The sequence below is a fragment of the Parasteatoda tepidariorum genome, chromosome 2 (assembly GCF_043381705.1).
Source record: "Parasteatoda tepidariorum isolate YZ-2023 chromosome 2, CAS_Ptep_4.0, whole genome shotgun sequence".
In the NCBI taxonomy this organism is placed as follows: Eukaryota; Metazoa; Arthropoda; class Arachnida; order Araneae; family Theridiidae; genus Parasteatoda; species Parasteatoda tepidariorum.
Window position 1 is genome coordinate 58,351,060 of NC_092205.1, and position 13,542 is coordinate 58,364,601.

The 13,542-nt window shown below is 29.9% G+C and overlaps 1 protein-coding gene across 1 annotated transcript in view; it reads left to right on the forward strand.

Moving 5' to 3' along the window:
- LOC107437276 (death-associated protein kinase 1) overlaps positions 1 to 13,542 on the forward strand; it is a 105,414-nt gene that overhangs the window by 74,342 nt on the left and 17,530 nt on the right. The window contains exons 8-13 of the mRNA XM_071177634.1: positions 2,587 to 2,685; positions 8,309 to 8,407; positions 8,544 to 8,642; positions 9,232 to 9,309; positions 11,533 to 11,740; positions 13,403 to 13,528. Of these exons, the coding sequence (XP_071033735.1) occupies positions 2,587 to 2,685; positions 8,309 to 8,407; positions 8,544 to 8,642; positions 9,232 to 9,309; positions 11,533 to 11,740; positions 13,403 to 13,528 (709 nt within the window). The remainder of the gene's footprint in view (positions 1 to 2,586; positions 2,686 to 8,308; positions 8,408 to 8,543; positions 8,643 to 9,231; positions 9,310 to 11,532; positions 11,741 to 13,402; positions 13,529 to 13,542) is intronic.

The following is a 13,542-nucleotide window of genomic DNA, read 5'->3' on the forward strand; positions in this document are numbered from 1 at the left end:
TAATCTATCGTCAGTAAGTATTAAAATATCGAATAAATGTAATTATATCCACGAATAAATTAATATCAAATCGGATGTAATAAATATTTCGGACATTCACCAAAGCGACTAATTTGATTGTCAACATTCACCGGTGAAAGGCAACAACCACCGATTTCGGTCATTCACAGTAACATGCACATCATTTACATAATAACCTCATCAGGACGATTATTTCATACTTTGCCTAAAAAGCATCCGGCATTTCAAAAAATAAAAATAATTGGTTTTGTTGGCGATGATGTCGTAAGGCGATAAAGAATCATGCATAGTAAAGGTAAGGAAGATATTAACCTCGAAGGAAAAGTGGATGAATACCCCATGGAACCATTTTAGGTTCCTTAGGTTCCTTCCCTATCTATAATTCTTTTATTAACTTTAAAAACCGGTAGCGGAATTTAAATAGTGCATCTGCAGCCCTATCTACATGAATCCAAACTTGTCTGCTACCCTAATGCAATCAGAAATTATTATTGTAAAAATTCGACTTAATTTAACATGCATGTAGCGAGATTGATACAAAAAGAAAAGAAAGAAAGAAATAATAAATTTAATAATAAATAATAAATAATAATAATAATAAAAATAATAAATAATCAAGTAATCAAGAAAGAAAAAATCCTCATTTTTTTATCCTTGCTGCGTTTTCCCAATTCAACTGTTTACTTTTTATTAGAAACGGATTTAGAGATGTTTTAAAAAAAGATTCAGTGATTACTCCCATTAGTTTGTTTGCGTTTTAAAAATTAACAGAAAACTTAAAGGAAAAATTATCTATAGATATATGAGAGCTTCTGTTACCGGACTGTAGATATAATAATCACCTCAACTACATTCACTGTACATGCATATGTAAACTAAAGTGTCTTCGTGTTTAAAAATAGGCTTAAAAATGTGTAGTTGTATGTGTGTATCGTATGTTGTTAGAAAATTTTTTCAAAAAATGTAAAGCCATACCAAAAACTGAAAAAAGTAAAACTGTTCGACGTCATTATTTCTTTATTATGCTAATCGGGTTCTATAAGACGCAATTTTTATATTGCTATTCAATAATAAAGATCATAAGCGCAGTAATAGAGGCCATAAGTACAGTTTTGAAATATCATTCTTTAGAAAATGTAAAGCCACGTCAAAAAATGAAAAAAAATGAAAATTTTCGACGTCATTATTCTTTGATTATGCTACTCGGGTTCTATGAGTTGCAAACTTTGTATTGTTATTCTATAATAAAGATCATAAGCGCAAAAGTATTTTGAATATATTCAAATTGAAAAAAAAAAGAAGCTAGCCTCTATAATGCCATTGTTGTCTGATAACCCTCCAGAGCATTACTGCTTTTATATCGACTTATATTTTGTATCTTGATCAACCTTAACAACGGAAGGAACAAAAACATCTTTATTTAGTAAATTAATTTGAAGTTTATGTTTGATTTTTAAGTTTCAATTTGTAATATTGTGTTAAACATCAATATCGTTTACAGCCGTAAATTTAAAAAAAATCGTTTTTTAGTGTACTTTTTATGCATATAGCTTCCTTGGGCAAAATTGAAAGAATCTATCAGAAAAACGGTTTTGAAAACAAAAAATGTTAATAAATGTATATGCATCCGAATAATTTATTCTCAAAAATCTGAAAAGCAGTTTCTCTACTTTTTAGTTTTGCTATCATATCTTTTTGAGCCTACATTTATTTCACTATAGTACATTCCTATGTTGCTGTTGTTTTTTTTTTGTTGTTGTTTTTTTAATTGCTCTATTTTTCAACAATGAAACAACTGTCAAGTGGGGGGAGAGATGTTATAAGAAAAATTCTAATATGCTTTTAATCCTCTTCATTAAATTTTCACAAATAAGCTGATTTAAGATTTACTTTATTTGGCATTCTTTCGATACATGTAAAATACAAAGCCGTTATCCAATTAAAATTTGAGATATGAAGCTTGTGGTATTATAAATTCTCTTTTAATTTTTCCTGGAAAATGACAAATGAATCTTGAAAAATGGATGAGTTAAATAGCATACATTTTTTCCTTTTTCTTTTTCGCTTTGTCCAATTTGCCTTGTAATAATTTTTTAACATCATCCATCTAGATATTCATCAAGTTAAACTGTAATAAAAGTAAATTTTTTTTAAGAAAATAAAAACTGTCAAACGTACAATTTTAAAAAGACTTACTAAAAATCACAAACCGCACAGCTTTAAAATTTAAAATTTTGAGGAAAAATCCGTTGGAGAGGGGCTCTAAAAATTATCCAGCGTTATTTTTTTCTGATCTAATGAAGCGTTTCACTTATTATCACCCTTTTTGAAAGGTATTATGCTGTTGAATAATACAATATCAAAAGTTTGTTAATCATAAAAAAAGAAAAAATATCAGGAAAGCGAAAATCGAAAATTTAACCTCAAATACAAGATGGCGACGGTAGAGGCCTTTTAACATAACCTTCCCACTTATAACACATTTCTATGTATATCGCAATTCTAATAAACATTTAGTTTAATCATATTTTGTCTGTAATATACTTATATTTCGTATCATTTCAGTGTGAGAACACGGCCTTGCACCTAGCCATGCGAAGACACCACGAAGCCGTAGCTTTCCTGCTCCTTAAAGCCGGATGCCGAACCGACGTGTTTGACAATGTAAGTATATATCTATGAACCGTGTTATATACGGACAATTAAAATTTGTTTTCTTCATCAATAACCTCGTGTTTTGCTTCATTAATCGATCGTTTTCATACCGTTACGTTCTACGGCGTTTATACTTGAATTCATAAGCATTTAATCACTAATTTTAATTAATTCTATAAGTCACCTTTAGACGACAGATAAACAGGTAAAGATTATTTAATTTCAGATTTTTTTCTGGATTTCCTTTTAATAAATTACTTTTATATCTGATTTTCAAACTAAACGCAAGCAGTTATTAAGAAATAGTAACTGAAATCAGATTAGTTATAAACATGTGATTATCGAAATTTCCAAATTAGTTAGCAATATGATTATCGAAATTGCAAATTGATTTCATTCGAATTTCATAAATCATCGTCAAAAAAAAAGGTACCCATGTAACGACTGCTTAATTTTGAAATTTTCTGTAGATTTCTTTTAAATGGATCTTTAAAAAAATTTCCTCACAATTTTCTGAATTTTTTTTTTTTTATTTATTTATTTTTGAAAAAATATATATGTTATGACCTGTTTTGTTTTCACAAATTTGACACCATGCGTAAAGTAATACTCAAAAAACTTTCAAAGTTTACAACAAAAATACTTAAACCCTTTCACTGGAAACAGAACATAGCATACCCATTCTCTAAACTGAAATCGTCTGCTAACTCAAATATTATTTAGTTCAACGTTTTACCTATAAATCTGTTTATCTCGATTAAAATTCTTGACTTCTGAAATTCTTGACTATCTCGATTAAAATTTTTGACTTCTGAAATTCTTGACTATCTCGATTAAAATTCTGGACTTAAACAGGTTTGTTAGAGGTCACGTTTTCTTGACTTCTAATAAACCTGTTAAATTAAAACTTGATAGTAATTGGACAATTAAATTTTATGTACTGCCCTATTTCTTCGTATGAACAGTCCATAATAGGTAACCTCCCCTAGCAGCGTACGATGACATTTCCGGGCACAGGTTCCAAGGCAATTTTGATCCTGGTGATGCGCCTTAACTCTCCTAGAAGTTTGTCGCAGCATATACATGACTTTCTGTTATATATATAACTTTTTTTTTCAACTTGGATTAAAAATAATAATATAATTTTTTTAAAAAATCTTTAGCTTTAAGAGCAACATTTATTTCAGATTTGAAATCCCCACATCACAATCAGACAGTATCAAAAGTATTAGATTAAATGCAACAAAATCAGAATATCAACAAAATTAGTAGTATTAGTATAAATGCAACAAAAAATTTATTCCTCAGTGTTATTTTTAATATTTTTACAAGTAAATTGTTAATGTGATTTTATATAAAATATTTTAGCATATTTAATTTTTTTTCAATAAAAATTTTGAATGAGTCAATAATTTTTAAGCGTACTTCTCTTCTTTGAAGATGAATGCGTTACTTCCATTAAGAAATGATGCAATGCATAAATAATTTATACGCTGAAATTTTTATACATTGTGAATTTTTTATACGATAAAACTTTTCTTGTTCCAAATAGTTTTACATGTATCTCTCATCAATGGATATGTTAACATTATGCATATTTAAATAACTCGTTTATGAAGTTTATTTCATTTTTATTGCGCTAAACGCATTCGAATTTAATACTAAGTTGAACCTAATCTCAGTTTTAGTACAAGAAATAATTCTCGTCCGGAAAACAAATTATCAAAAATAATGCATTAATATAATAATAGAGCAAGCAACAGTGTAAATATCTGTAAGATCTAACTGCAACCGAGAGCCGTGAAATGCGTGACACTTCATAAAAGATGAAACAATTCAGGTATTTATACCAAAATCCATAATGAAAATGCTGTTAAATTACACAGATTATGACAAATTCGCAACAATAATCTATCATCAAAGTATAAAAGCAAGCTTCTTAATTGGAAAACAGTGTTTTTATTTATTTATTTTTTTCCTGTCTTTCTCACGGGGGAAGAAATCTGATTTTTCTTAAAATAAATTATCCACCTGTAAGACTTAAAAAACGCTCTTATCCCGTGTAATGAGCCGACGGATCGAATCGTGAGAATGGAACACAAAAGCGAAAGAAAAAAAGAATATATAGTTTTCTTCTTTCTCACGTATCTTAAATTGCTTGAAAGACAACTGCCTGACAATACAAGATTTGCGACTTTGGAACTAAGTGTAACTGAGAGATTCGGTGAAAGAAAAGAATGGAAAGAAAACTGTCATTCAGAAACATGTCAGCTTAATGAGCTACAAAAACGTTTATTTTAATTGTTGATCAACAATTGCTGATTGTCCTGTAGCATGAACATGTTAAATAACAATTCAAAAGCAAATTTAATAACACGTTATGTTATTTTTTAATTTTTTATTAACAACCTGTTTTTCTTATAATTGTATAAATCAATCTATTAATTGTCTAAATTATTAAAATTGTCTAAGCCTTTGTTTATCTTATAGTTGTCCAAATTAGGACGCGAGATTTCCTCTCGCCATATTGGCGACGGAATATTTAGGGCTAACGAGTAAATTTTGTCACATTGAATAGCGTGTTCCAAACTCTCGTATTTTCCCTAGAATTAGCTGAGGACAAATATTAAAGAGTATCAGAGCTTAGAAAATTGGTGAAACACGAGCAAAAATATAAGTACAGTGCGTAAAAGTTAGAAAAGGAAAAAAAACGGTTTACTCGAATAACTTTTGATCAAATGATCGGATCTTCACTATCTAGGACTCAATCTTAATGGCTCGAGGGGGGGACTTCAAATTTGCTAATTAATTACTGTAGATGATATTTTAAGTTACGAAATCTGACACAAAAGCATACTTACTCTGAAAAAATGTTCCTTTCTTTCGACAGATTTCTGACCCACAAAATATGGAGGGGAGGGTAGTCGAAATCTGGGAAATATTATCCTCATAGTTTGGTCAGGAGAGCAATTCAAAGTTTGGTCCCCTTAATGTTAATTTTACTTTTTACATATTTCAGTATATCTCGAGAACTTTTCAAGCGAATTGAAAACTGGTTGCACACAATAACCAAACACATCGTTTAACCAAAGATAATTAATGCAAAATATAAGTTTTAGTAAAATTTTATTGTTTTTCATTATTTTATTAAATAATGCACGAAAACCTTTTGAATTGTAAGGTATACAATATGTTACATAATTTTAAAGTATGCAATTTTACAGGGCGAAATGCAAATTTTAAGCGTAATCGGTTAAATAGTTCCTGTGAAATTGACTTTTAATAAGTCGTATATTTAAAATTCGATTTCTCATAAACTATTCAACCGATTTTGCTCAAATTTTGTATTTTGCCAAGTAAATTTGCATGCTTTAAAATTATATAAAAAATTATATACCTTACAACTCAAAAGTTTTTCTTTTATTATTTAATAAAATATATTGAAACTTTATTAAAATTTATATTTTGCCTGGAAATATCTTTGGATAAACGAATTTTATAATTGTGATGTGAAGTCACCACCCAGACAACTACACGGTCCGGTCGGCTCCCTGAAACTTATAATTTGAAAAAATTAAGAAATTACGCTCTAGTTAGTGAATAGAAAAAGAAATGCCATCTTGAATGCATCTGTTAGCTTCAGACATTTTAGTTGTATCTCTTCTTCATATTTCAGCTTTATATTTATTTGCCCAGTCGGCATTCCTATTTTGTATCCGCTAATGATATTGCAAAAATATTTATATGTATGTTTGAAAATTACGGAAGATTCCATCTCAGTTTGATATCGCTGTCATAAAATAGTCGAGAATCATTTTTTTACCAATTTATATAATTTGAACTTTATTTTTCTTTCATAAATATCTCTTAGCAGACGAATAACCATTTTTATTTTTATTATTTTATACATTGTATATTTTGACACACTATTTGAGTGAGGGAATATGAAAAATCTATCAAAATTTAACGATTAAAAGTGATAGTTGGCAAAACCATTAGAAAGTGAAGTAAACAGAGGGTGTCGTTAACATTGCAGCGTATATATGAGATTAATAACGAGTTCAAGTTTATGAACATATTTTTTTTAACGAGGGAAATTTTCGTTACTTTTTCAAAATGTTATCCAGGAAATGAAGATAGCATCAGATATATGTTTTTAATGAAATGATTGGACTAACCCTCTGACCTGATATTTGTTTTCTTTTGATTTTGTGTTAATAAAACCGGTTATCGTGCAATCTCCAAGAAACTTCATCGTCTCTTCTTAAACGATAATTATGTTTTTATTAGCATTTCTTTTCAGCGCAAGGGCTTATTAAAAGTATAATTATAATTTTTGATTATGTTCTGTATTGTATTCTTGCTGTTTGCTCACAAAAAAAGTTTTTTTTTTTTTTGGAAAAGTATATTTAAAAGTTAAATTCGCATCTCAACTTGTAAGGGCATCTCAACTTGTAATTCGCATCTCAACTTGTAATGAGTACAAACGTGCATTACTTTGTTTTATTATACTATTGAATCCGGTTTTGTCATGGAATAAAGGACCATCATTGATTTAATTGCTTTTGAATAGTATAAAGCCCTCAAAAATAAGTACTTTTGGGATTATTATTTTACAATTAATTTTAGCACACAAAGCATTATAGTATTACAACCTTATTGCAAAAGGTTTGATATAGAATTGAGCAATCTTTTCAACTATATTTCCTTGAATTGCCGTACTTAAAGTTATCTTTCTCCAGGAGTTTCAATAATACATAAAACTTACTAAACCATACCTTTAAAAAATTACCCCTATTGGTTTACTTTGGCTAGCCAGATTACCATCCCGTGTGATCACCCATATGCATTCATGGTTTGTGTATTCCAACGAATTTAAACATTGCAGCTAGACCATAAGACTTCTCACACATGGTGAGTCCTCACTGAGTGATTCCAGAAACATTTCTGTTTTATAAATTATTTCGTTGGCCACGTAAATCCACAGGCATGAACATTTACGAACAAGTCTCTAATAACTCGCTATAGTTTTGTTGAGAAGTGTTCTTCACTACTTTACACTCTTATATGGATTTGGAACTTTCTAGCAAGATTCACGAAATAAATTGTCTGATGATGAACACGTTTACTAATGCTCTAACTTTTTCACAATGTAAGTAGTATGAAACTCATAACTTAAAGAAAGCGCTCTTGAAACTTTTAAAAAATATTCATTGATAAACATGCTCCTACTTGAATAAGCATTCACAAAATATTCATTGAATAAACATACTTCTACATTGAATAAGCATTCGCAAAGTATTCATTGAATAAACATGCTCCTACGTTCAATAAGCATTCACAAAATATTCATTGAATAAACATGCTCCTACATTGAATAAGCATTCACAAAATATTCATTGTATAAACATGCTCCAGCAGTGCAGCCATATACTTTAACAGCCTATTTATTAAAATTGAAAACTTTCAATTTTATACTTACAAACTACAAGCTTTTTGAGAATTTTAGATTTTACTTTGAATTTCTTACTCCTTAAACCGGCAATTAATTAACTGTTTGTGCTTCTTTTGTATAAATGGGGCAATTCTCGTAACTTCAGATTCTGTAATTAATTCATTTCGTTGTTTACAGCAAGGAGAAGGACCCATTCATATTGCTTGTCGAGATGGTCTGTTATCACTTGCCAAGGCTCTCTGCTCATCTGGATGTAAAGTTAATGTGCCAAACAAGGTATGTATTTCACTAACTTTAACTGAGGCTTTAGTACTAACTGAGTATTAATTCAGGCTTTTTACAATTCGTATATCATAACTATATTTTTTGGAATTCAAATGTTTGTAATAATTAAAAAATCTTCCTTTTTTAGATGGGCTTTTATCCTATTCACCTGGCTGCCAAAAATGGACATATCGAAATCGTTCGAACTCTCTGTCTTGCGGGTTGTATAGTGGATCAGAAGAACAGAGTAAGTCATAAGCTTAAAATTTAAAATAGTTTATGGATTTAATAAAACTTATGGACGAAGTATTTTCAGACACGGTTTTAACATATTAATGTTTCATGCAACAAAATTAAACTGCAGTTACAATAATAGATTACAATTTTAATCATTTATTGAAAATTATGACATTCTAGTATACTGCTTATAACCAAGATTATACTATATCGTATTCAACGTTTACAAGGAATCATAATCAACATTTACAAGAAATCAAAGTTGCATGCATTCATATAATCATAAGCCCCGATTATAATTTCATTGATTACTTGCTCGTTGCAATTTAAAATACTAACATTTCTGTAGTATGACTGTTTTGACATGAAATTACATTTTATGTTTCATTTAAAGGTATACAAATAAAGTTTAATTAACTATACAACCTAGGCGTAGAATTAGACTTGGAGTAATAGTTATCACACAATATATATCCTTAAATGTATGAGTAGCTGATGCTTCATCGGAAGTTGTTGCTTTCGAAATTCGAAATAATTTGTAATAAATGAAATAAGTTAAAATATTTAATACTTCCTAATAAATGAAAATATTTAAATAGGAAGGCATTCCGGCAGAAATTTCTGCACTTGCTCAAGGATACAACGCAATAGCTGACATACTAAACAGATTGAAAAATGTAAGTATATTTTGAACTTTATGTCATTAAATTATGTATATATAACCAATATATGATGTGTATGAACATGAATTAAATTCTTTAGAAAAGAATATAGTCTTTTTACACTTTTTCATGTTGTATTATTTATTCTTGAATTATTGTTGTATTATTTATTCAAGAAACTTAAAATCATGCTTTTTTGTCATTTTTTAGCAATTTTTCTAAAATCAAAAGGCTGGGTATAAAAATAACACCAAAGTGATCAAATTTTTAATTTCTCCCTTGAGTATAAATTATTTGGATAACATTTTCGTGATTTTGGTTTTGTCCCATATAATTAGAATCAAAAGTCCAAATCCATCTAGAAAATAAATAATTTTTTGTCAGTTTTCGAACTTAAATTATAGTCTGCATATCTAAGAATCTTTAATCATCATATTTAATAATCCCTTCGAACCATTAACATTGCGACTTAAGACGAGAAAATCTATTAATTGAATCAATAGTTGCGAAAGGAGTACTTCCCATTTTACTTCCTAAAAAAGATATATACTTCCAAAAAAACAATTTTTGTGCCAACAGATAGTTAATAACCTCCCAAAGCAATCCTTTTCAAATTACGATACATTTCCTTCCTGTTATTCGAAATTTTATCTATCGTAAAACAGTGGCTTTTCGACAGAATTTTTTTTATCTCTATTAAATTGCATCGAAGTGTTCTGAATGTTTTACAAAATATCTCTGAACAATTTTTTTAGAATGACAAATGAACTTTCCTTGTATGTATTCTAGATGGTACCGACATTTTTTTAATTTTTTTTCCGGTTAAAAAATGCCACCTTTGGCGAGGTGACTTAGTCCCACCAAATTTGCGGTTTTAAAATCGGCTGAAATTTTGTCCTATCACATAATACACCTTCTTGTTATTGAATTTACTTACAAACTCTTTAAATCTTCTTAAGAATTTCATTTTTCAATCTCTCATCATCATTAGTCATGACGAGACAGCTCTGAGTGGTCCAAGGCCTTTTGATTTTCAATATCTGAATCTAAATATTTATCATTCAGTTCAAATTCTAAAGAATTTTTTTAACAGCTCAAACAAAAGAAATCCAAAATAACAGCATTACATTTATTATAAAGAGCTTGCTAGAAGAATCAGGTTGGGGACATTTTCAGAGATAATCAAGGTACGAAAAAAAATGGTATCCGCCCTATTTTATTATAGATTTATTAGAAGTCAAGACTAATTATCCTTTATCCTATTTTATTTACCACTGCCTAATTTGAAATAAAAATCATGCAGCATACTCAAAAGTAATGAGGATTAGATACGTTAAAATTAAAGTGAAAGCAAAAACAATTTTTTTGAGTTAAACATACCCACATTAATGCAACCACTTTATGTTATTTTCTCCGATTCATAAATGCCTCTTAAAATGCAACTTACCTGGTTCTTCCACTAAGCTTTTCCATTGTGAATAACTATTAAATAAATAATCCCAAGAAACTGAAGCTGTATCATATTACTTGATTAAAAAAATTCATTGACTTCAAAAATTTACAAATGAAAATAAGCGGCAACATGTTTCAAGAGTTCAAAAATAGTTGCCCCTCCAAATATAATATGATAAAATAATAACAAAATTTCATCACATACAAATTTAGGACATCTTAAATATCAGTAAACCTTAGTTAATTAACCATAGTTTTAATTCTTTGAAAGTTTGTTATTTGTTGAGTAAGGATTTCAATTTTTCTTAAACAAATTTTGTTTTTTACAATTTGCGTTTTGTCATTTACAATTTTGTTTTACCAGAAATAATCTGAACTATCGTTAGTGAAGAACTGGGGCTCGATCCTTAGTGGCGGTTTAAAGCCCACCCAGCTTCAATTCATAAGTGCAGCTTGTCCAGGATCTAAAGACAATGCTGACCACATTCCCACCATCATGTCTTTGGTCACGAAATTGTGGAACCCTAAACTTCATGGACCCCTTCTAGATCACAACGGGCTCTAGCAAGAATGTTTTGCTTTAAAAATTACGTATAAATGGAAGATTTATAAATAATTTTTGAGAAAACCATGAGAAAACAACTGTAAAATTGTCATAATTTACAACAAATTTAGTTTAAAATCTTTTCCATCCTTTTTACAAACAAGAATGCTATATTCGATTAATTTAAACTTTACCTATGCAATTTTAAACTATTTTGATTTTCTTCTCTTTTTTTGGTTCAGGATCAACAAAGAGAAGAGTACATAAACCAACTCACGTCATCTGTTCAGCCGATTACTAGAATACAACTGAAAGTGCTCGGCCATAGCGGTGTCGGTAAGACAACCTTGCTTGATTCCATGAAGTGCGGTTACTTCAGTTCCTGGTTTAGGAGATCTAAGTCAAATTCATCTTCATCAGTCAGCAGTGGATGCATTAAAATGAAAAACGGTGAGAATAAATCTTTAATTTTTCATGCTTAATCCATTAATCTATCTTAAATCACATAGTTAAGAGAACGCTATACCACGGGAAAAACTTTTCATCGCAAAGTCTCTTTCACCTCCCCAAGTAATTTAACATTTTAATTATAAAAAACAACCATCAGGCAAACCTGGAATAAGCCATGAAGTTTCAAATACTGAAAAGAAATTTTAAAAATCTCAAAATAAAAATAAACTATGGAATGATCACTCACGATTACACAAAGGTGAAGATCTCTTCAAGTAACTTTTTTGCGTTTTCATATTTTGAAATTTCTTTTTCACCAATTAAGGCTTCGTGACTTACTCTAGGTTTGCTTGAACCCATTTTTACTATACTTTTAATTTTAAATTATTTGTGGAGGGAAAACAGAATTTGAGATGAAAAGTTTCTCCCATGGACAGCATCCTCTTAAGGTATCTGCATATTTTTGCTAATTTTATTTTTCTACTACTTTTTTCGCTACTTTTACTTATTGTCTAGATATACAACAGTATAAAAGCAAAAAAGTATGCATACTATGGTTTTTAAAATTATCATTTAAATTAGGGGGAAATGTTTCGAAATGTTCATTATAGAAGTTACTCACATTAAGGGTAATATAAAAGCATTACTCTGGTGTTCAAAATTTACGGAGTTTGCAGATTTCGTCAATTTTTAGAACTGGACCACAAACTTCAATGAAATTTTGTTTGAACATTGGTCGTTATACGTATGTTGGTCTTGGAAGCCTGAGCTTTCATTTTCTAAAGTACAGTTGGCCCAATTTTCATTTAAACAACTATTCAAAGGGTATGGTGTACGTGCATGATGGTGCATTATAACTATAGAGGGAAACAGTTGCTATAGAATCATTATAAAAGATAGGGAAAGCGTTCCGTCTTACGATTGAACAGGCTTTACATCGTGGTTTCATACCGGAAATAAAAGAATTTAGGAGTTAATGTAGCAATTAATCTCACTTGTTCATTCATACTTATTTGAGGATCTGGATGATTTTGAGAAGCAAAGCAATTGCTCTTCTCAGAGCGTCCAAAGTGTATTTTTAAACTTCAGGTCTGAAGTGACTAATCCTTTGGGTGAATATCTTCTCATACCAGAAAATTGTCGCCCAGTATGCACATCAAACAGGATACTTGCCCATGCTATCAAAACCACACAGCCATACTAGCCGATTTCTGGTTCTCGCTGTTGGTTCCTAATTCCATATGAAAACACAAATCACGTAAGCTAGGGTTTATGTTAGGTCGCTACGTTCCATCCATTATCTGTGCAAATTTGATGGTATAAGTGGGTATCATGTTAGATGGCTACATACTCCTATGAAAGAGGCACTATGTCCGCTGAGAAACATAGGAATGAGTTCTTGAAGCACTATCTTTTCCTTTCATAGAAAACAGTTGTCGTTGTTCTTAAATGGATGACAACCTACATCCATACAATTTATCAGGTCGATGATTTTTCGACAAAGCGAAGATATTCGCCATAAAGATTGGCCAACTAGGTCCCTAGACCTGAAGGTAAAAAGACATGCTTGATAATACTGAAAGAAAACACAAATAATTAAGATCAAAAGGATAAAACTTCTTTGAAAANATTCTTTATCGAAATAATTGTTTTATCTTTTAGGCACGCACTCCAGCAAATCGAGCATTGAATCGGACTACTGTGCAAATGACGATCCTTGCTTGTCTTTCGAAACTAATTTCGATAGCTACACTCACGGTATTGACATTCACCAAGTCAATATTTCTGGTAAATATAATTGC